The 19,984-nt window shown below is 53.8% G+C and overlaps 1 protein-coding gene across 2 annotated transcripts in view; it reads left to right on the top strand.

Moving 5' to 3' along the window:
* LOC117641725 (acetylcholine receptor subunit alpha-like) overlaps positions 1–19,984 on the top strand; it is a 100,666-nt gene that overhangs the window by 77,246 nt on the left and 3,436 nt on the right. Inside the window, exons 4-10 of one of the 2 annotated variants that reach the window (XM_034379282.1) lie at positions 10,011–10,191; positions 16,877–16,992; positions 17,072–17,240; positions 17,747–17,883; positions 17,953–18,102; positions 18,172–18,381; positions 18,959–19,280. In XM_034379282.1, the coding sequence (XP_034235173.1) occupies positions 10,011–10,191; positions 16,877–16,992; positions 17,072–17,240; positions 17,747–17,883; positions 17,953–18,102; positions 18,172–18,381; positions 18,959–19,280 (1,285 nt within the window). Of the gene's footprint in view, positions 1–10,010; positions 10,192–10,908; positions 11,090–16,876; positions 16,993–17,071; positions 17,241–17,746; positions 17,884–17,952; positions 18,103–18,171; positions 18,382–18,958; positions 19,281–19,984 lie in introns of both variants that reach the window. The other variant, XM_034379283.1, reaches the window with a different exon arrangement.

The raw sequence follows: 19,984 nt of genomic DNA, 5'->3' as shown, positions 1-19,984 counted from the left end.
TATTCGTTCCTCTAAGGTCTCCCTCCAGCCTTCGGGCCCTACCGTGGCTATTGGCGGCGTGGGCGGCGTAGCTGCTGGCCATGTGCAGCCGATCCAGCGGCGCGGCGTTGGCAGCTTTCGAGGCGACAGCGCTGCAGGACGCACAGGTCGGCACGGCCCCGGTTGGAGCGACCTGCGAACAAAAAAAAAGGAAACGAAAAGAGAGAATCGAATCACACTTCACACGGTTAATGGAAAGCGACGCGCACAGAGGCCCGGCCCGGCGGCCGAGTGTTTCCCAGGATGGCCAATTTCTGTCTGAGCGGCACTTGTGCGGAAACGCCCAGGACAAAAAGCGGGCGGCCCGGGCGGGCCCGGGCGCCATGGCGCCAAGCGATGGCCATTGCCGGGCACGGCGTGGCACCCGCACGGCGCGGCACGGCACGGCACGGCGTGGCACGGCGCGGCACGGCGTCCGTCCGGCCCGTCCGCGCCGGGGCTTTCGGATTTATCATCGCGGCGGCGCGGCGCGGCGCGGTGTCGCTGGAAGTGCCTATAAAATCGCGCTGCGGCCGACGCATGGCGGGGTGGGGCGGGGTGGGGCGCGGCGGGGTGGGGAAGCGCTCGCACGTCTCCGCCCGGGACGTCCTGTTTAAATTCCCTCGGCCAGCATAGCCAAAAAAATATAATAAAAAACACATTTTTCTGTTTTTTTTTGTTTTTTTTTGGCTCTGTGGCGTCACGTTCCCCGTTCCCCGGCCCTCATTGGCTGCTGCGTGCGGCCTGCGCCAAGCCTGCGCATGTCCGCGACGGGCCGCCAGCGCGTCGCGGTGTCGCAGGCAGGGCGCGTCGCGACGCGTCGGCGGCGGGAATGTTACCGTGGAATGCAGGTCGGCCAAGTCGACCCAGTTCCCCCCCGGCAGCGCGGCGGGGCCCTCGGGACGCTCCAGCCCCGCAGCCTCCAGCGCCTCCAGCCCGGAGTCCTCCAGGGACCGCAGCCGCGACCGCAGCTGCGCGTGGCGGCGTGGGATGAAAGCAGTGTGCGATGAAGGACAAGCAGCCGTGGTTACATTGTAGGGTGCAGCGCGAGTCGGGCAGTCGGGCGCAGCAGCCGCACAGTGGGCCAGAAGACCGGCGCCAGCGGCCAAAGCTCTAGACGCGTTTTGCGCTCCAGAGTCGCTAACCAGGACTCGAACGGAACGTGAAACCCCACCAAAGGATTCCTCGTACGGAGAGCAATCCATTGGTGAGGTCACAGATCCGGTCCGAGTCCCATTTAGCTGTAGCTTAAAACGCGTCAGGGATTTTGACCGCCTCCACCGGTCCTCTGGCCCACTGTGAGCCGAGGCGGGGGGAGGGCGGGGCAGGGCGGGGCGTCCCGCGAAAGAATGGCGCCCTAAACGCGGGCGATGAGCGCAGCGAGTTGGAACGGCGAGGCGGGAAAGCAGTCAGCGGAGTCGGAACAATTAAGAGTCGAGTGACGGCGGAGTGGCTCAAAGAATTGGCATCGGCTTCGGCCAGTTGCGCGCGCTTTGTGCCTCGGTTCGGACTCTCGTCGGCGCACTGGGGGGAGAGAGAGAGAGAGAGAGAGAGAGAGAGAGAGAGAGAGAGAGAGAGAGAGAGAGAGAGAGAGAGAGAGAGAGAGAGTCGCACCGTGTGCCGTCGCCATGCTGACCGTGTCGACCGTGTCCCCGTCGGCTCCGATCCGATCCCCCGCATGCCGTCCATATTGTGACGCGACCCTGCCGGCCCGGCCCCGCCGGCCCGTCCCAGGCCCAGGCACGCCCAAAGACATTCAAAGTCCAATCCAATTTGTCGCGGAGGAAATCCACTCGCAAGGCGGAGGCGAAGGACGACCCGCCAATCGGGCTGCCCGGCTGGTTGCTCCGCTGCCCCGTCTGCCCCGCTGCCCGGGGCTAAATCAGGCGTCGCAGCACCACCCACCCCGTTGGTGTACAGCAGGTCGGCGTGGTCCGGCGCGGCCGGGCTGCCCAGCGCGCGCTGGCACTCCAGGGTCAGCATGATGTCGCCGCGCAGCAGCTGCTTCTCGTGGGCCAGCCGCGAGCGGACGGCGCGCATCGAGGCCTTGACGGCCTCCAGCCGGCCGCGGACGCCTCCCGCGCGCGCACCGAGCTGCAAAGGGCGGGGCGTGCAGTTTGCAGTGGGCCAGAAGACCGGCGGAGGCGGCCAAAACTCTAGACGCGTTTTGCGCATGCAGGCCTCGAACCGAACGTGTGACCCCACCAATGGATTCCTCGTCCGGAGAGCAATCCAGTGGTGGGGTCTACACGCTTGATTCGAGTCCCATTTAGCGACTCTGGAGCTCAGAACGCGGCTGGACTTTTGGCCGCCTCCACCGGTCCTCTGGCCCACTGTGCGGCGAGCGCCTTGCAAGTAGGCAGCCGCCGCGCGGCGCGCGCAGCCGTGCTCCGCCATTGCCTACCCGCCAGGCGCTCGGCCTCGAGAGCGTGCTGCCGACGCTGACGCGCGCCGTCGCCACGGCACCACGTCCTGGAGCTGGCCGCCGACGCACGTCGTGATGACCGAGCCGCGGACCCAACCCCCTCGAGTGCAATCCTCGCGAACCGTTGGAAGCGGACAACGCCTCGACGGCCCTGCTGTCTCCTTGGTGGCGCGGGGAGAGGTAGGGCGGGGCGCGTCGTGTCAGCACACTTTCTGCTGCGATGTCGGCCCGCCGCCCCCGGCCCCGGCCTGCCCCGCGGGCCTGCGTACTGTACCCTGTTGTGCCAGTGCCGCCCCGCAGGGCTCCCCGTCGGCCCGAGGCAGGCCGAGGCAGGCAGGTCGAGGTGGAAATAGGGCTTCTCGGTGGGCAGCGGGATGAAAAAGCCACTGCGCCCGTTTCCCTCGGCCGCCGTGGACGTGACCTACGTGCTTGTGGTGGGGGTGCTGCCGAGCCTCGTCGCGCGCCCACACTCTAAATGTTGTATAGTGAAGATTCTATATGATGGTGAAAATGTTCTAGATGATGGTGGTGCCAGCTGACTTTATAACATGCCGTTGAGGATTCACTGTATGTTTTGACGAATTTCGTTTGTATTATGGAGAAAATCTTCAACATAATATGCAGCCTTGCTCCGTGAGACATTTACAGTGCAGGGCGCACAGGGTGCACAGCAGCCCCGGCGTCGACTCAAAGAATCGAAGCGGCTGCGCGGAATGTCGCGGCCGTTTCGCGCGTTCCGCGTAAAAATGATTCCGCCGCCGAAGGGCTCCGGGAGGCGCGGCCGAGCCAGGCCTCGCCCCGAGCGGCCCCGGAGAATGCCGGAGGGGTTTACGATTTAATTTCGGGCCACCCGCTTCAATTGGCTGTCGACTCCGGTGCCTCCGGTCGCACAGCGCAGCCACGGCGCAGCCGACAAGTCGGGCTATTGGCAGGCCTGGCCGCGCGAGCCCTCGGCGGCAGCAAGGCGGCAGCCGGACGCAACAGTAAAGCCGCTATTGGCAGCACTGCTTAAAACAACGAAATGGCTGCCAGCCCGGCGGGGCGGCCCGCCCCACTGCCGTACTCACCACCTCGTCGTAGGCCATGGCGAGACACCTCGGGGGCGGCGTGGGGGCGGCGTGGGGGCGGCGAGGCGCGAAGGGCGTTCAGCCTCGGCCGCCGCTCGCGCGTTGCTAGGCAACGTGCCGTTCCGTCCCGGGCAGCTGGCGCGAAGGGAAAAATACGAGTCCGTGTGCAAACGGTTGCCTAACGCGTCCTGAGCGGCGCTCCGTGCGCAGTGGCGCGGCGCCCGCTTGCCCCGCCCCGCCTGGCCCAGTCCCTCGGAAGGGGCGGAGGGGAAATAATCAGTCCTGCACGGGCTCTCGAACTTTGCGGCGACGCGCCGGAAGGAAGTTGTAATGCAGTGTTGCCAACAGACCGCCTGCCTGTCACCGGGCCTGACGCACGGCTGCACCTGGGCCTGGGACTGGGCCTGGGCCTGGGCCTGGGCACCGCAAAACACCGGCAAACACCAGCCGACTCGCCCGGCGACAAGCGCGACAAGAACAAACGGTGGCCACTCATGGCGCTGGTCGTCATGTCCTCGGGGCGGGGCGGCGCGGGGCGGCGCGGGGCGGGACTCTTCTCGCTGGAGCGCGCGCTCGGTGGTGTCCGGCAGCAGGCCCTCCCAGCCCACTGCGCTAATTTCAATTTTGTGAGTGGCACCCTCACTCTCCCCGACTCTCTCTCTCTCTCCTCTCTCTCTCTCTCTCTCTCTCTCCTCTGTCTCCCTCTCTCTCTCTCTCTCTCTCTCTCTCTCTCTCTCTCTCTCTCTCTTTCTCTCCGAACGAGGCGAGCCGCGAGTGAGTTACGCGGGACACCCCCCCCCCCTTTGGCACTTGCCCCTCCCCCGCCCTAATCCTTGCATCCCATCTCCTCCCCCCCCCTTTTCCCCTCCGTGTGGCTCCCGACGTGTCACGCTCAGCCGCGGGTAATGAATCTCCGGCCGCGCCGCCACAAGCCGCGGGCTCCGGCCGTGGGCTCCAGCCGTAGGCTCCAGCGCGGGTCGCAACGAAATCGCACCGGCAGATGCTTAAAAACGGGGTCCAGCTCGGCAGCCTTATCTTGGCTAGCATTCCGCCTGGACCTGGCCAACACGCACCGAGAGCATCACGCTGCTTGCCTCTCTTTTTCCTCGCGGCTTCATTTTTTTAAGGAACGCCGCCCTTTCCGTGTTTGAGGCCAATGCGAAAAAATGGGGGCTCAACAGCCGTTGAACGCGGCTCTCGAACCCGGCGGCGCCTCCCCGGCGTGCCCCGGTCTGGGGCGGTGCTTTCCTGCGAGCAATCGCGGGCAAACTCGGGCCGCGGGCGCTCCGGCGTTCCGGCCGACAGCTTTACACGGGATTGAGCTATTATTTTCCGCGGGAATCGCCAAACTGCAGCGCGACCGGCCCGGCGGACGCAACGGCGGACGCGCGGTAGCTCGGAGGAGCTGCAGGCCGTAAGTCCGTGCCACTTCCACTCCTCCTAAAAGACGGTCATAAACGTGCAGCCTCAGCGACAGAGGCCGCGGGGCGTGGCGGGGTGCGGTGCGGTGGGTGGGCAGGGCGCGGCGGGGCGGCGGCGGGGCGTGGCGGGGCCATCCCCTCCGATCAGGCGAGATGATCTCCGTTCTGATTCGTTCGATTCCGCCGAAAGTGGCCCCGCTGGCTCACTCCGAGCGGCCCGTCGTCGTTCTGTCGCCCTCGCACCCGTGGGGCCTGCAGGGCCCCGCGCGCGCGGGGCGCGAGAGAGACGACGGCGCGCTGTTCGGAACCGCTGCCGCGGCATGACAGATGACTGGCCGGTATGTGCGCGGCCCGGGGCCGCAGATACGCCATTTTTCTGTGTCGGCGCGCCAATCCGCCCTCCGGGCCTCCACTTCGGGTGTAGGGGATGGGGCGGCAGTGGGCCGCTGTGTCCAGTGGACCGTCCACCCGCCGGCCTTCTCACACCGACAGCGGTCGCTGGAACCTGGAACACTTTTGGGGGTCAGTCGGCCGGTACCGCTCCCTCGGACCGAGAGGGGTGGGCGGAACAAGGTTAGGGTGCCGATTGGGCCGCACATCGACCAGGGCACCCTATTAGGAAACACGACTTTGGAATGCGCCACGGTGAGACAGACTCACGACGCCGCTGGTGGCTCTGCTTGCCGTTCGCACCGCCGCCCCTTGGCAAGGGGCCCTTGCCCGCACCCACCCCGGAATCTGGAATGCGGTCCGGTTATGTGGCCCGGGCGTGCGAGGGGGAGGGGAGGGGACCGTGAAGATACTATATGACGGGTCAAACATGAAAAGGACCACTTCAAAGCGCGCCATGCCTCGGCCATGCCTCAGCCATGCCGCCCGCACCACGCCGGCCATCGCCCAGCAGGCTGCTTCCCAACGGCGCCTCGTTCTCTCCGTCGCTCCGTCTCAGTCGCACTCCTTTCTCGTGCCGTCGATCCATCAGGGTGCGAGAGAGAGAGAGAGAGAGAGAGAGAGAGAGAGAGAGAGAGAGAGAGAGAGAGAGAGAGAGAGAGAGAGAGAGAGAGAGAGAGAGAGAGCGCCTCGAAAGCACTGTTCCAGTGCTGCCAATTGAACGCCCTTTTTGGCCGGTTCTGAGTGTGCGATTAGATAAGCCGGCACTGTGGGGACGCCACAACACGCTTGTGTGTGTGTGTCTGTGTGTGTGTTCTGGCCCTACTTCGGCTGGGCCGGCAGGGTGCAGCGGTCCAATTCAGCGCAAGCGAGGCGTGGTGTCGGCCGCCGTACTGTATGGGACCTTATCAGGCCATGGGGCGGGCTGGGGGGCGGGCTGGGGGGCAGGTCAGGCTGCGGGGGGTGGGTCGGAGTAAACGGAGACTAAACAAAAATGGGCGTTTTGCTCACTCAATTCTCGCGCATTTATTTTTCGGCGGGCGGCGGCGCGGCAGGCTGTTGCCGGTCGACGTCCGTGTTCATGGAGATGATGCCTCGCAACAATGCTCGGCCGGGCGGCGCGCGCCGCGCGTGTGACGTGAAAGGGAATATGAAAGGGAACGCGGACCAGTCACCCCGCGTTAAGCAACTGGTTTATTCAGAACCATTGCGGCAGCGCCGGGCAGCGCGCTGCAAAGTCACCGCCTTTGCCAGCTTGCCGCCGCCTCGGCCGCCGCGCCGCCCGCTCGAACAATCAAGCGCCGCGGATTCCCTTCTTTCTTTTATTCCAAAAAACGACCGCCGTCCTGTCGTTTCGCAGCAGCAGGCGAGCTGCATCGTGCCCACCGATGCGTCCCGATGACTGGCCGCCGGTTGTTTCCCCCCTTTTGTTTCAGAGCGGCGCGTAGCGGCGCCACGGTGGCGCTGCGCTGTTGTGCACTGCTGTGTGGACGGGCGCCGGGCGCGCCGGGCATTCGCTGGCCCCCCACTGCCCTAATGCCACCACACCTCCCCCACTTACGCCCGGCCCAGGGCAGGCCCAGGGACTCTGGTGGGCCAGTTGTCTCCGTTATGGCCGAGGAAGGACGCGTTACAAAGTATGTTTAGAGCAGGCGCGTGCACCCACACCAACAAACAACACTCACGCACACAGAGGCGCGTACTTTACTGGACAGTACTGTGGCGCGCTGTGTGCTGTGTGCGAGTCGGAGTGGGACACTGAGGCGTTGGCTCGCTCCCCTATTTTTCGCGGTCTTCCGCCACCACCCCTTCTCCCCCCCCCCCTCTCTCCCCCCTCCCCCTTTTTGCTCGTCCTTCCGGCCGCTGGGTGCCGCGCTGGACCGGCATCGTCCGCGGCAGCGACTGCACTAGAAACAAAGGACGCCTCTAAAAGGCGCAAGCACAGCAGTCCCCTCCCCCCCTCCAACGCCAGCGCTGTGTTTCTCCAATCGCCTGATAACGGCTTCCTTTTCAATTCTGCCTCCCCATTCTTCATATCAGCGTGGCGGCCCGCTGCCGCCCTCGCTGCCGCCGGCCCGGCCGGAGACTGATTCCGAACAATGCCCCGCGTCTCTCTCGCTCGAAGGGGACTGCGTGGGGCACCGCACATGCGTGCGAGGGAGACAGCGCTGTTCGGCGATGTGGGCTGAGTTATTCGCCGTCCGCTGGCCATACAGCCGCGCGGCCAGGCCCGGCCAGGTTGATGGATAAGTGGCGGGAATTCCAATTGCGAGTGTGGCATGCCTGGGCATGCCTGCCTGCCTGCCTGCCGCGGTCGCCTCCCCAATTGCCACGCTTTCATTGTTGTGCGGCTCGACACGCGCAGCTGCAAAGCGCTGCCGCCACTGCCGCCGCCAAGCCCTGCTTTTTTTGCTGCCCGCCCGGCCCCGCCGCGTGCGCCCTCTTTTTGTAGGTTTTGTATTTCGCCTTTTGTTTTTTTTTTTGTCGCCGCCGTTTTTTGTTGGCGTTTGAATGAGCCCGGCGTGATGTTGACTCGGAAAGCACACTTTAATCCGCAACCCAGTGGGTGGTTGGCGGTGCGGGACTGCGAGGGACCGCGCGGGACCGCAGCCCACATTTGTCAGGCGCAAAGTGAAGCTTCTGCTATCGCCATGCAATTCATTCTGGCGGCGCACTCCTCGGTGAGGGACGGCCGCGACCCCGCCCCGCCCCGCCTCGCCCCGCCTCGCCCCGCCTTTGCCGCCCCGCCCTACCCTAGGCCCAGGTGCAGCCTGGAAATGGCTCCCTGGCGCCGCGCTGCGAATCATTTCCCGTATTGACTCTCGAGTAATTTCTGCGCGGCAGGGCGGCACAGGATGTTTATCTGGAAATATTTGCGCCCCGAGCGGTGGGCGGCTGGTCCGCCGGGGGACGCGGGAAAAAGAGACGCGGGGGACGGCAGAACGAGCGTGTGTCGCTGCGTCGCTGCCCCACATCGCCCTGATTACCCGGACGAGTTACGCGACGGCAATGCGCGCGATGCTGGCGCCCCCTAACTCCAGCGGCAGGTCGGGGAAGTTGAGGTGTATCGGCGGCAGCGCTCCCCCCGGCCTGTCGTCCCCAGGGGTGGGGCCGGACCCAGCCGGACCCAGCCGGACCGGGCTGGGCACACGCCAGGACGAGGGCCCTGGACCAGGCTCCGGACCAGGCCCCGGGTGCGGACATTTGTCAAAGTTTTGTGTCGGCCTTGTCCTCGTCCCTCTGCCGGGTTCGGCCTGCAGCCTCCCCAGCAGCCTTGCCTCCGGCTTTGGCCCGAGGCCGTGCCCGTCCAGGACTGCCCAGTCCGTGTTTGAGCTTCCTTGGCCGGCTCCCCCTCGGCGCCTCGTCCCGGGCTGCCTGGGGCCCGGTCGCCGCGCTTGGGGGGCTCAGCAAAGTTTGGCTGGCTTCCTCCTGTGAGGTCTCTTTCACGCCCTACCTTCGGTCTACCGTTCCGCAGCCTGGCAATAAGCTACGCAGTCAGTGGCCGTCCGGTCAGTGGACGCCGCCCGCGTCCAGACAGACACGCTCACAATCATGCACTCGCCGCCTTCCGACGCTTTCCCACAGAAACCACTCTGCACTTTGTAATGTTGCGAGCCCAGCGAGCGTCGCCAAGCAGAGAAATGGAAGCTGTCGAGTAACGCAACGCTGCCTTATGCTGCGCGAGGCACGGAGCGCGCCTCTTGCCGTAAATTCGCATGAAAGGGACGGACCGAGTCGCCCGCCATTGACTTGACGCCCCTGTTCTTCTGGCAAGAGAAAAGGCGGCCCTGGCCTTCCCCGCCCTGCCCCGGCCTGCCCCAGTGCGCTCACCTAGATTGCTTCAAATGTAAACGCTCATCCCGACCTGCCATGGCGCCATGGTAGTATGGAACACGGATTGACGGCGTCAACAGGTGCTGGCCTTGGACATGATCATTGGGCCCTTGCGTGAATGTGCTTTTCGACATTTGTAATTAGACACTTTTAGGCTGTCCTCTCTAATACGTGTCTTGGTCTTACTCAAGCATGTCTATCTGTAATCTTTATATATTATTATAATTATTATTATATGGTGGTTGAACGTATGTTTCTGTTTTCTTTTTTTCACTTCTATAATTATAATTTGTTTTTACGGACAAACGTAACACCAGGACACTTTGTTCTCGTGGTTTCATGATGTCTCCTAGTTGCTGTAACTACAGCATCCCAAGTCAAAATACTTACCCTTTAAACAATACTACAATTTAAACTCATTCTTTGAGCGCAATCGCCCGTTGGCATTGCCACCTTTAAGCTAAATAATTAACGAGTAGCTTTGCCCGTGAAACCACGCACAGTCTTTACAGTGTATGAATGCGGCCCCACCTTCCTGCTGCCCCTTCACTTGTTTTAAGGACGTCCCAAAAGCGCGTTCCATGCGTCACGAGTGCAGCCAAACATTTCTAGCAGCTTAGCATGTTGTTTTGTTTTATAAAACATTAACTTTTGTGTAACGGTAGAAAAATAACTATGTTCAGGATTTTAAAACAAGTAAATAATGTAATCATACCGAGATTGACTCTGTAAAAGCCCTGCCCTTAAGTTTCACTGGGCACATCGTACAAATGGGACGCACTTGGCTGAATGCACGAATGGCTGGCCAGGCTGTGTTAGCAGTGTGCACGAAAACCAAAACAATATTATTTCCAGTGCGGACGGCAACTTTGAGGTGACCTTAGCCACCAAAGCGACAATCTACCATGAAGGCCTGGTGGAATGGAAGCCCCCTGCCATTTACAAGTCGTCTTGTGAAATAGACGTAGAGTATTTCCCCTTTGACGAACAAACGTGCGTTCTCAAGTTCGGTAGTTGGACGTACGATGGCTTTAAGGTGAGTGGAGTATCTTTAGCGCCTCCCCTGTGCCTGTTAGAGCCTGCCATGCACGCCACGACACTCACATGTATGTCTTGGCGTGCAGCTGGAGCAGGCAATCCAGGACTAACTCATACGCTGTCGAAAATGTCAGAGTGCACGTAAAATTTTCAAATTTTATTTTTATTTTTAAAATTAAATGACACATCTGAAGAGATTCTTGTTTTATTTGAAAAAGAAACCATTCGTTTCCTTTACTAAGCCAGTTTAAAAGATGGGCAATTAAATTGAATTTCTTGATCGGTAAATCAAATGGCATCTGACAGTTTCTACGAGAGATAATATTGTGACCGACACTTGACTGGAGTTACCTCACGGTTTCACACTTACAATGAGTAGCTGTTGTCCCTATTTTGTACCGCTTGACAAGTCGTGTTTGGTGTGGTGACAATCTGTTCTTCGTAGTCTCACGTATTTGCTTGACTAGAGTTGATGCTTGATTACTAAAGGTGTAGGGAGTGGTTAACGCCGTGGCTTCGAGTCTGGTGAAATAAAGCATCCCTGACTATCTGAGCCACGCCTTGCTTGGGTCTGATATCAGAGATTGCGTTTACTTATGGTGTGCCTAGAGAAGTAGTTGTAGAACATGTGCTCCAAGTTTTGGAAAAAGAATCATTGTCCTGCCAGTGATTGGAGATCGTCATGAGGTGTGTTTGTGTATTGTTCTGTTGACAGCGCTGATGGCAACTACGAGGTGACTCTGATGACAAAGGCAACCGTCTACTTCTACGGCTTGGTGGTGTGGCAGCCGCCGGCTGTATACAAATCTTCCTGTGCCATCGATGTCGAGTTCTTTCCCTACGACGTACAGACGTGCGTGTTGAAGTTAGGGAGTTGGACGTATGATGGGTTTAAGGTGATCCTAACCTCGACGATGCTATACTAACTGGCCATGCAAATATTCCCTACCTTTGCACTTTAAGGACCCTGGATGGAATTGCATTATATTAATTACATCAAATGATAAAAGCAGCAGTAATAACAAACGATAACAACCTAATTTCAAATAATCTGCATTGTTTATATTAGACGCAGTTTAATGCAAAAGAAGTTATTTATTGTACATCCACGGTTCTCCTGCATTCTTTTTTATTTCTTGTATAAACGTTCCCACCAAATTTATTTATTATTATTTTTCTTATTTTCTGCCCTGTCTACTTTTCTGTGCCATTATGTTGACACTTTATTTTTAGTTGCGTATGTCGATGTTACGTACGTCAACACAAACATGCCCGTAAATATTACTATTATTTCTTCTATTTATTGCCCGTCCTTTTCTCACTCTTTCCTTGCTATCTCTCACTCTACCTATCTCTCTCTCTACGTTCTTGTTATGGTCTGTTGCGTTTTCTTATTAGCTCCTTTCCTATTCCTTAAACCTAAGTGTAAAATAACTTTATATAACGCGTTCAAATATTGGCGATATCTCATTTATACCGTCTAGTGGGCGCGTCAACATTTAAAAACTTGACAGTAATGCAAAGTCACGCAACACTTGAAGCAATATGGCGGTCCTTTAAAAATGTCTCTACATACAGTTTTATTTTAAAAATATCCCATGATTGACGTTAAAAAACAAAAGATATAAAAGTTGGCAAACAGTGCAGATGGGCAGTCTCGTTGGACTTGCGTGCACTGCCTCTAACTAGCAGACATTTCAATTAAGGTACACGTCACCCGCACACACACACAAAACAACTCATCAATGCGCTGCTAAGTCCCAACAAAATTAAGCAAGGACATCGTGTTTTCTTAGTAAGCTTATAGGGAAAAGGTATAAACTTCTCATAGGTTGGATAATTTTCTTAACTTAAATTCGCAAAATTTGTGTAATTTTTCTCATTGGTAAGAGTTAAATACAATCTTTTCCGCTATGAGGGTCATTTGGAGATGCATTCCAACAGCAAAGCAGTATATTAGATAGGTGTCAAGTTTCGCATGGTGTAACTAAAACAGGCAATGTCAGAGCATGTTCTAGTTTCGTACATGCATCGTGAACTTGCACTGTTCTAACTTAGAAAGGGAACTCTTGCAGCGTGGTTTGTACGGTAGGTGGCGAATCACTGGGCACGTAGCAGCACTGACGATGAGACCAGTAAAGTATATCCGTATTGTAGAAATACACAGAGAATTTTGCAAACGCGTCTGACAGTTAAATGAAAAAGTTATGGTTGTGCATGGCGTGAACAAACAAACGCTTGACTGGCTTGCCTAACGCAAAAAAACATCCCTCTGCAGGCCATTAAACAGTAAAAGGTAGAAATTTTGAAGGAAGCATACATGAATGTAAATTCCACTTATTTAGTCCGAATCGCATTTTTCGTTTACGCAACTAAATTACCGAAACATGACAAACTCCTACTAAAACTATGCAAGAACTATTTTGAACCAAAATAATGTTCCCAAAGTGCTATAAGCATTTTTATTTAACAAGCTCCAATCGAGCAATGAATCGCTACAAAATGTCAATATAGGCATAGTGGACCTAAGAACTCTCATTCCTCTGCCAATCCTTTCTTTCTGTCTCTTGTTCTTTTGCCTTACCTGTCCAATACTTGTAGGTTTACAAAGTTTTTTGAATGAAAACTACATTTTTGGAAGAACAAATTTTTTGTTGAATAGAGATTTTTATACCTTTTCCCAAAGTAAGTGATATCCGCAAAGTGGTATCCATACACGTGCGGTAAAACGCCAAACATGATTGTATGACACACTTCATTCAGCGCATGGCCTACATGATTTCTTAAACTAATCCATTTTAATTAAATCTGTCATATAAATATAAGGACGAGTGATGCAGTAAGTTTTCAGTCTAATCTTTTATTGTTATACTCAAAATGTGTGGTATCATACAGGTCTCACTACAATTCTGACGTTGGACGATCTAGCCCGTTAATATACAACTGCTGAGCCCACGGTACTTCAGCGTGAGGCAAGGAACGTGATCGTTTGAATGATACCACAAACTTTTGTAATAGAGAGGCGTCACCCTCAGCTTGACCCAGGTCAAATCTGAACAAAGTAAACGCTAGGATGGACAACAGTTTTGTAAAATACGAAAGACATACTGCATATAAATGAGTGTCAACTAAAAAAGTTTATAAAATGTGTCAAATTTTAACTAACGCATTTGAGATATTATTCATTTCAAAAACTTCTTTTTATGTTTTTTCTTGACAAAACAAAACCAGCATATATCACGAAAGGAAACGAGTAAATACATGTTGGCATAGTACTCCGTCGACGCTGCCTTTACCCGACTTTTAATTCCTTAACACAACACATATGCGAATTTAAGACTTCACGCTTACCCCTTAAATTACATGGTAGAGAGAGACCCCCTTCCACCCCAAAGACGCGACGGGGACCCGCTGTTTCTTGCATATGTGTTATGTGTTCTCGTATGCATCTTTATTTTGATTTTGAAACGAGTAGATTTTCGCATGAATCGCTGCTTTTGTAGTGTTTTATCCGTTTTGTGTGTTGCAAAATTTTTGAAAGTAGTTCTTAGTAAGTAAGTTTTTATGTTTTGAAAGAACACATCAGTATTCTTTAAAAAAGAATACACAATAACAAATTTTTTGAAATTAGTATATTTTTACATATAAGATAATCACTAAGAGTGATTTTTTTTCGTGGCCATTTTTTTCGGCCATGCAGTAGCGCACATCTTAACCATAAACTTTGCACTTTTGATGTTGCCAGAAATATTTTGGATGTTTAGATCCTTGAACCTATGTGCATTTTGTACCGGTATACCAATATATCTTTTTTGTGGAAAAGTATTTTTCACAATCTGGCTCGTATTGATTTTTGGAACCAGATTTGGATTAATTTTGTATTTTTGTTTTGTTTGACGTAAAATGAACTATTTCAACAATATTTTCTGCCAATTTCTACTAATAGAAAAGTCTTATTTTTATATGCCTTACCTGCCAGCCACTCCCATCCACGGGTCCGTCCCAATCCGAAAGTGATAGGAGCCGCGCTGGAAAGGACAAGCCGTGGACCTTTACTGTCTAAAAGTGGCTAAAGCAATCGCTTTCCACGCCACTAGAAATAGTTCGTTTTACCCTGACTAAACCTGGTGCTTCTCCACATGAGCAACCTCTGTCGGTGTATTTCTGTTGCAGCTCATCCAATATCAAAAATGTCAACCGTGTTGATTCGTTTACTTTCTTTGCAATACCATATCCACTTTTCTCACAGTTCGCACTGCGCACTTGTTAGAAGCCCTTTTGTGACAAATGCTGGCGCTTCACCACGGGTACATGTCATTTTTTTCTCCTCCGCGAACTTGTGGACACCTTTACATTTTAATGTTGCTTACGGGCCTTTCTTAAAACAGGTTCCCAAAACAGTTATACTCGGTAAATTTCAAACCATTTCGCTTGGGTGTTTATTTTTTGAAGTCCATTTCGCAAGGCAAAACAACTGAACAGCACCCACCATAGGATTGTCATACACACATTAGTCCATCCTCATCAAAGCAATTGTTTATCTCTTGACACATGTTTTGATCCTTATTTGAATGCTTCTGTAGATAATATGTCACCGTACTATTAATTGCCCACCTCATTCCTTAAGTTACATAATTAACTTTAGAATACCTGAACCAATATAGAAAATCGTTAGCCCTGGTTCAACAAAACTTGACAGTGATAGTTTTGTAAACCAAGCCAAACTTGAAAAATATATCAAATGTAAGATCAATGTCAGAAAAAATGATTGGACCAGTATCTGACTTACTGACTCACTCAAATGGTTGGGCTTAGCACAGCGTTTTATTTAACAAGTTTATCAAAACACAAATGTTAAGTCATGAATAGAATGTTAATGCTGAGATTATTTCAAAAAAATACTAAATTCAGCAATAACAAATTTTGAATATGCATCACTCTAGCCGCACCCACCAGAAATATTAGTGCAGAGGGTTATTGAGGACACATGTGGTACATGACTCAATTACTGTTGTTGATCATATCGTTACTTAAAATGAAGAAAACTCGCGGCTCACCACAACACCTTAACAAATAACATTTACCCTAGCAATATTGGAAACAATTTTCGAATGTCATATGAAATGATAGCGCACACAATGTGTTACTGCTGAAAAGTCCCTACTACATCCCCTGACGCAACTTTTATTACGGTTCTCTAATTTTATTCTTTTTTAATTTTTTTCAAGAACCACTTCTGCCCTTTTACATCCTGGCCACTTAAGCAGGTCTCTTGAGGTCGTTCTTGGATGGCTCACCACGTACGTCTTACATCTATATTAAAGACTTATTTTTCTTTGGCACAACAGCTTGAATAGCCCACTTTTGTGCTCAGGATCAATCGGATGACGGTCTAAAATTTTTAAGTACTTAAGATTGTTTTGCATTTCAGCCCTTCAAGACCTCATCGAATGCGTACACCCTGGACCGAATACTTTTTGACTGCACTGCTGTTTTTTCTGAAGATCCAACTGCAACGAAGTCTAGACAGTATTGGATAATACATCCAAATCATACATCTCCTACAATTTTTTTCTTCAAAAATGGGTGATTTTTTTATGCCAAAAGCAAGTTTACAGCAAATACAGCGCTACTTGAAAATTTGGCAGCCACAGTTGTTTTTATCAGCAGAGAGGTCCGCAGCCATCTTTCAGCCAATTTTATTTAGATACTTTTCTTTAGGTGCAGTTTTCGAGTTAAAAATCGTCGTAATGTTTCTGAGGTGTAGTCATAAGGCTTTAAAACGTGAAAGTAATTCAAATGTAATAATTCCATAACATTATGTGATTCTTTAGCAAGCGTTCTTTAGCAGGATGCGTGCGGAGTGGAACGACTTATTTTACATTACTTAACAAGGTCGCAGCCAAGACCATCAAAATCTTCTCGCCAATAAAATGGCTCGCCAATACAAATGTTTTATTTCTATGGGCTGCTACAAACTGGCACGAAGAAATGGTTGAATGGATGGGTTTAAATGAACAAAAAGGTGGAAGTTATTAACACTAACGTAGCTATCTGAAGCACTTGCCATTTTCAAATGTTCTTTTACATAAGGGTTAAAAGAGGAGTACCATTCACCCATTCGTTTGGGACAAACACATGGCTCTTTTACGGCTGCTGAATGCTGTGCTTTGTAGTTAATAGGTATATGCACAGTTTCCTTGCACCATTTTTGATCACATAGATTTTCTCGTAAAGTGGATGTTTTATGCAAACTTCCAATTGAATTTTTTGATCACAGTTTTTCAATGTGCGCTCGGAAACTGTTTTGTATTTTGTAGAAAACTACTGTTTGGGAAAAACGTCACGCTAGGTTTCTGCGTCATCGTGCTGGATTTTGTTTTTGTTTTTGAAAAATCCGTTTCAATGCGCGGTGGCCAAATCTTTTATTCCACTACTTCATTTTTTTTTTAAATCAGTTATTGATAAATATTAATGTTTTAAAGTATACAACTGCTCTTGATTGCAGATTATCGTCCATTTCAATAAATTTTCATCGCCTTTTGGGCGTTTTATCCCAGACGAGGTTGCTTTATGTAGACAAGAGCCGCGTGTTGCCCAAGCGTGCAACAGTTTGAGGTGAACAGCCACACTGTGCATGTCCTCTCACGGATTGCTCTAACCTGTTTTTGGTGGTGTCGCAGGTTGACCTCAGGCACATGGATGAGAAGACTGGCTCAAATATTGTCGATGTTGGTGTCGACCTGTCTGAGTTTTATATGTCGGTAGAGTGGGACATACTGGAAGTCCCAGCTGTCAGGTAAAGCTGTTTCCCATTTAAAACAAAATCGGTATAGCTCTGTGACGGAAGATGTTTTCAAACTTTTGTTCTTTGACAGGAATGAAAAATTTTACACCTGTTGTGATGAACCTTACTTAGATATAACTTTCAACATTACAATGAGAAGGAAGACATTATTTTACACAGTTAACATTATCATTCCCTGCATGGGCATATCTTTTCTAACAGTGCTGACTTTTTACCTGCCCTCGGACAGTGGAGAAAAGGTGAGTGCGTGACAATGGAGAACAACGCAGAGTGAGACGTTGGTATGAGCTGCTTGTATTTAGTGATTTCCGAAAAAAAAAAGTTGCGTCTTGTGGTATTTTTCTTAACCGGACGCAAGTTGTGATAGAGTTTCCTTCAACCGGCCAAGATTGGCCCAGGGTCCAGGCAAAGCTTTCGCTCCGATCACCCTGGATGGGGAGGGGTGGTGACAAAGTCGGCCAAGGTTCGTTTCGTTGACACACTGGCCGTTGTTACACAGTGCGGTCCAGAGCGCTGTCCCCAGCAGCCCACCGCTGTTGCTGGCCACTCGGCGCAGAAACGGATCTTGAGGAAATTATTGCAATTTCCGGTTTCGGCAATTGACCGGAATCCAATAGGGCTGCCGCGCCCCAGTTAACTCGGAACCGGAAAAACTGTTCGGAAGGACACGGATAGGTTAAGCGGGGCACGCAACTTTGATTAATTAGTATTTCAAACAGAATAACCACTTTGTTTTTCTTTACAGGTAACACTGTCGATCTCAATCCTTATCTCACTCCACGTGTTTTTTCTCCTGGTTGTCGAGATTATTCCCCCCACGTCCCTAGTAGTGCCACTACTAGGGAAGTATCTCATTTTTGCTATGATCTTAGTATCTATAAGGTGAGTCTTCGCGTTTTCTTCCTCCTCTTTAAGGTTTTTCTTTCTATCTAACTACTTTTTGTTTCACAGTATATGTGTGACTGTGGTGGTACTCAACGTACATTTCCGGTCTCCACAAACGCACAAAATGGCGCCGTGGGTCAAAAGGGTCTTCATTCACATACTGCCCAGGCTGCTGGTGATGCGCAGGCCGCAATACCAGTTCGAGGCAAACCGGTGGTAAGATCGGCTCCCTCTTTCACCCGTCATCTGAGCTGCAGTGTGTGTTTGACAAAGTATCTGGTGCAGGTTCACGCCGGCCACGGTGATGCTGCGGTCGCTGCAGGACGACGACTCCTGCTACGGCCCGTTCCAGACGGCGCCCTGCCCCGACGAGATGCAGCGGCTGCCGCCCACCAACAAGCGCGCCACCGTTCTGGCCGGGCTGGAGGGGCACGAGTCCTCGTCGGACACCTCGCATCCGAGGACGCCGTCCAAGGAGGACCTGTCGCCACTGAGGTCAGTGGGAGGAAACTCTTCTTTTATCAGTGGCCGCGGGCGGTCGTTTGTTTGTTCCTTATTTCAGTGGGCAGATGGCGCGCGTCGCGGCATGAATATTCACGTCTTCTTGCCGCCGCTTGCCGCCACGCGACGCGTCTTTCCGCGGGAGAATTCCCACGGATCTCTTTAGGGAACTGAGGCGTGGCGCCGCAGTCGATATCTCATGCATTTGGAGAGAGGGCGAGGGAGGGATTTGGGAAGAGGGTCAGCCTGTGCGTGACGGTCGTGGTCCAGGCCGTAGCCGCGGTCCACATGGCAAGCAGCGCCGGAAATAACAACATGTCCGCGCACAAGGGGGAGCTAAATTGTTGGCGGGGAAAGTTTGCAAGGCGTGGCGCCGCAGTGATGCCGCCCGTCCCCGCCGAGGCTCGCCACTCGACGTGGGGCAGGGCGACAGGGCGGCAGCGCGGCAGACCGGGGTAGCCGTCAACAGACAAGTTGGCCAACTTTCGCCAATACTTGGAGAGCAAATGAGGTCCATGGCGTGGCGCGGTGCGCGGTGCCCTCGGCGGTGCCTGAACTGTGTGTGTTGCAGCCTGCTGGACGGCGGGCCGTTCGGGGGTTCGTGCCTGATCCACGGGCCGGGCGCCATCCGGGACCCACCCGACGAGGAGATGCGGGAGGTGCTGTCGGACCGCGAGGACGCCGCGGGCTGCTGTTCCACCGTGCGGAGCTGCGGGGGCGGCGGCAGCAACCGGCCGTCGTCGCCCGCCGTGGCGCAGCAGGCCCCCGGGCCCCTGCTCGTGCCCGTGCCGCACCGCTTCTCGCACGCCCACTGCCCGCCGCAGGTGCACCGGTCCTGCTTCTGCGTGCGCTTCATCGCCGAGCACACCAAGATGCTGGAGGACTCGACCAAGGTAAGGCCCTCTTTTGATTCGTACTCTGTATGTGTGTACGTGGATGTGAATTGAATCAGGCGGCAGAGCGTCTATTTGACATCCGGAGCAGTTAAATGGGGCAAAATGCGCCGACGCAAATGTCACTCTTCTCGAACGTCCGGAGTGGAGCGCCTCGGGACAAACACTCGAGCGATGGAAATCTCGGCGCCAAGTTTTCCCGGAAGCCACTGCCGCACTGGCGGCGACCGCGACTCCGCGACTCCACTGCGCAGCAGGCAATTAAACGGCGTGGCGACGCGCCGCCGCCCCGGTCGGCCCTTGTGGGCTCTTCTGGGCAAGTCGCAGAGCTCGCGCGTCCGATGGGTTGCCTATCTCCGCGGCGCTGCTGCGAGACAAAGCGCGTCGAATCTCCTCGCCTTTCGGCCCTTCGGCCTTTCAGCGCGGTGCCTCTCCTCTCTCCCCCGGAGGGGGCCCACTTAAGAGCCCCCTCCCCCTCCTCCTCCGCAGAGCGTGCCTTGGGCGTGCCCCGCAAACGCGATGCTTTTGTCCTACAAATTTCCATTTGACTTTGGCCTGCTCCCCTCGCGGATGCGTCTGCCTCTCGGCGCGCCCCGCTCAGCCCCGCTCAGCCCCGCTCAGTGCCTCTCCGTGACTGTGAGCCTCGCAGCCTCGCGGCCTGGTGGTGGGGCGGGCGCCCCCGAACCCGTACCCCCATTCACGCC

Source organism: Thrips palmi, unplaced genomic scaffold (genome assembly GCF_012932325.1).
Source record: "Thrips palmi isolate BJ-2018 unplaced genomic scaffold, TpBJ-2018v1 HiC_scaffold_15, whole genome shotgun sequence".
Classification (NCBI taxonomy): domain Eukaryota; kingdom Metazoa; phylum Arthropoda; class Insecta; order Thysanoptera; family Thripidae; genus Thrips; species Thrips palmi.
The sequence above is the reverse complement of the archived record's forward strand: the minus strand, read 5'-3'. Positions and strand labels throughout refer to the sequence as shown.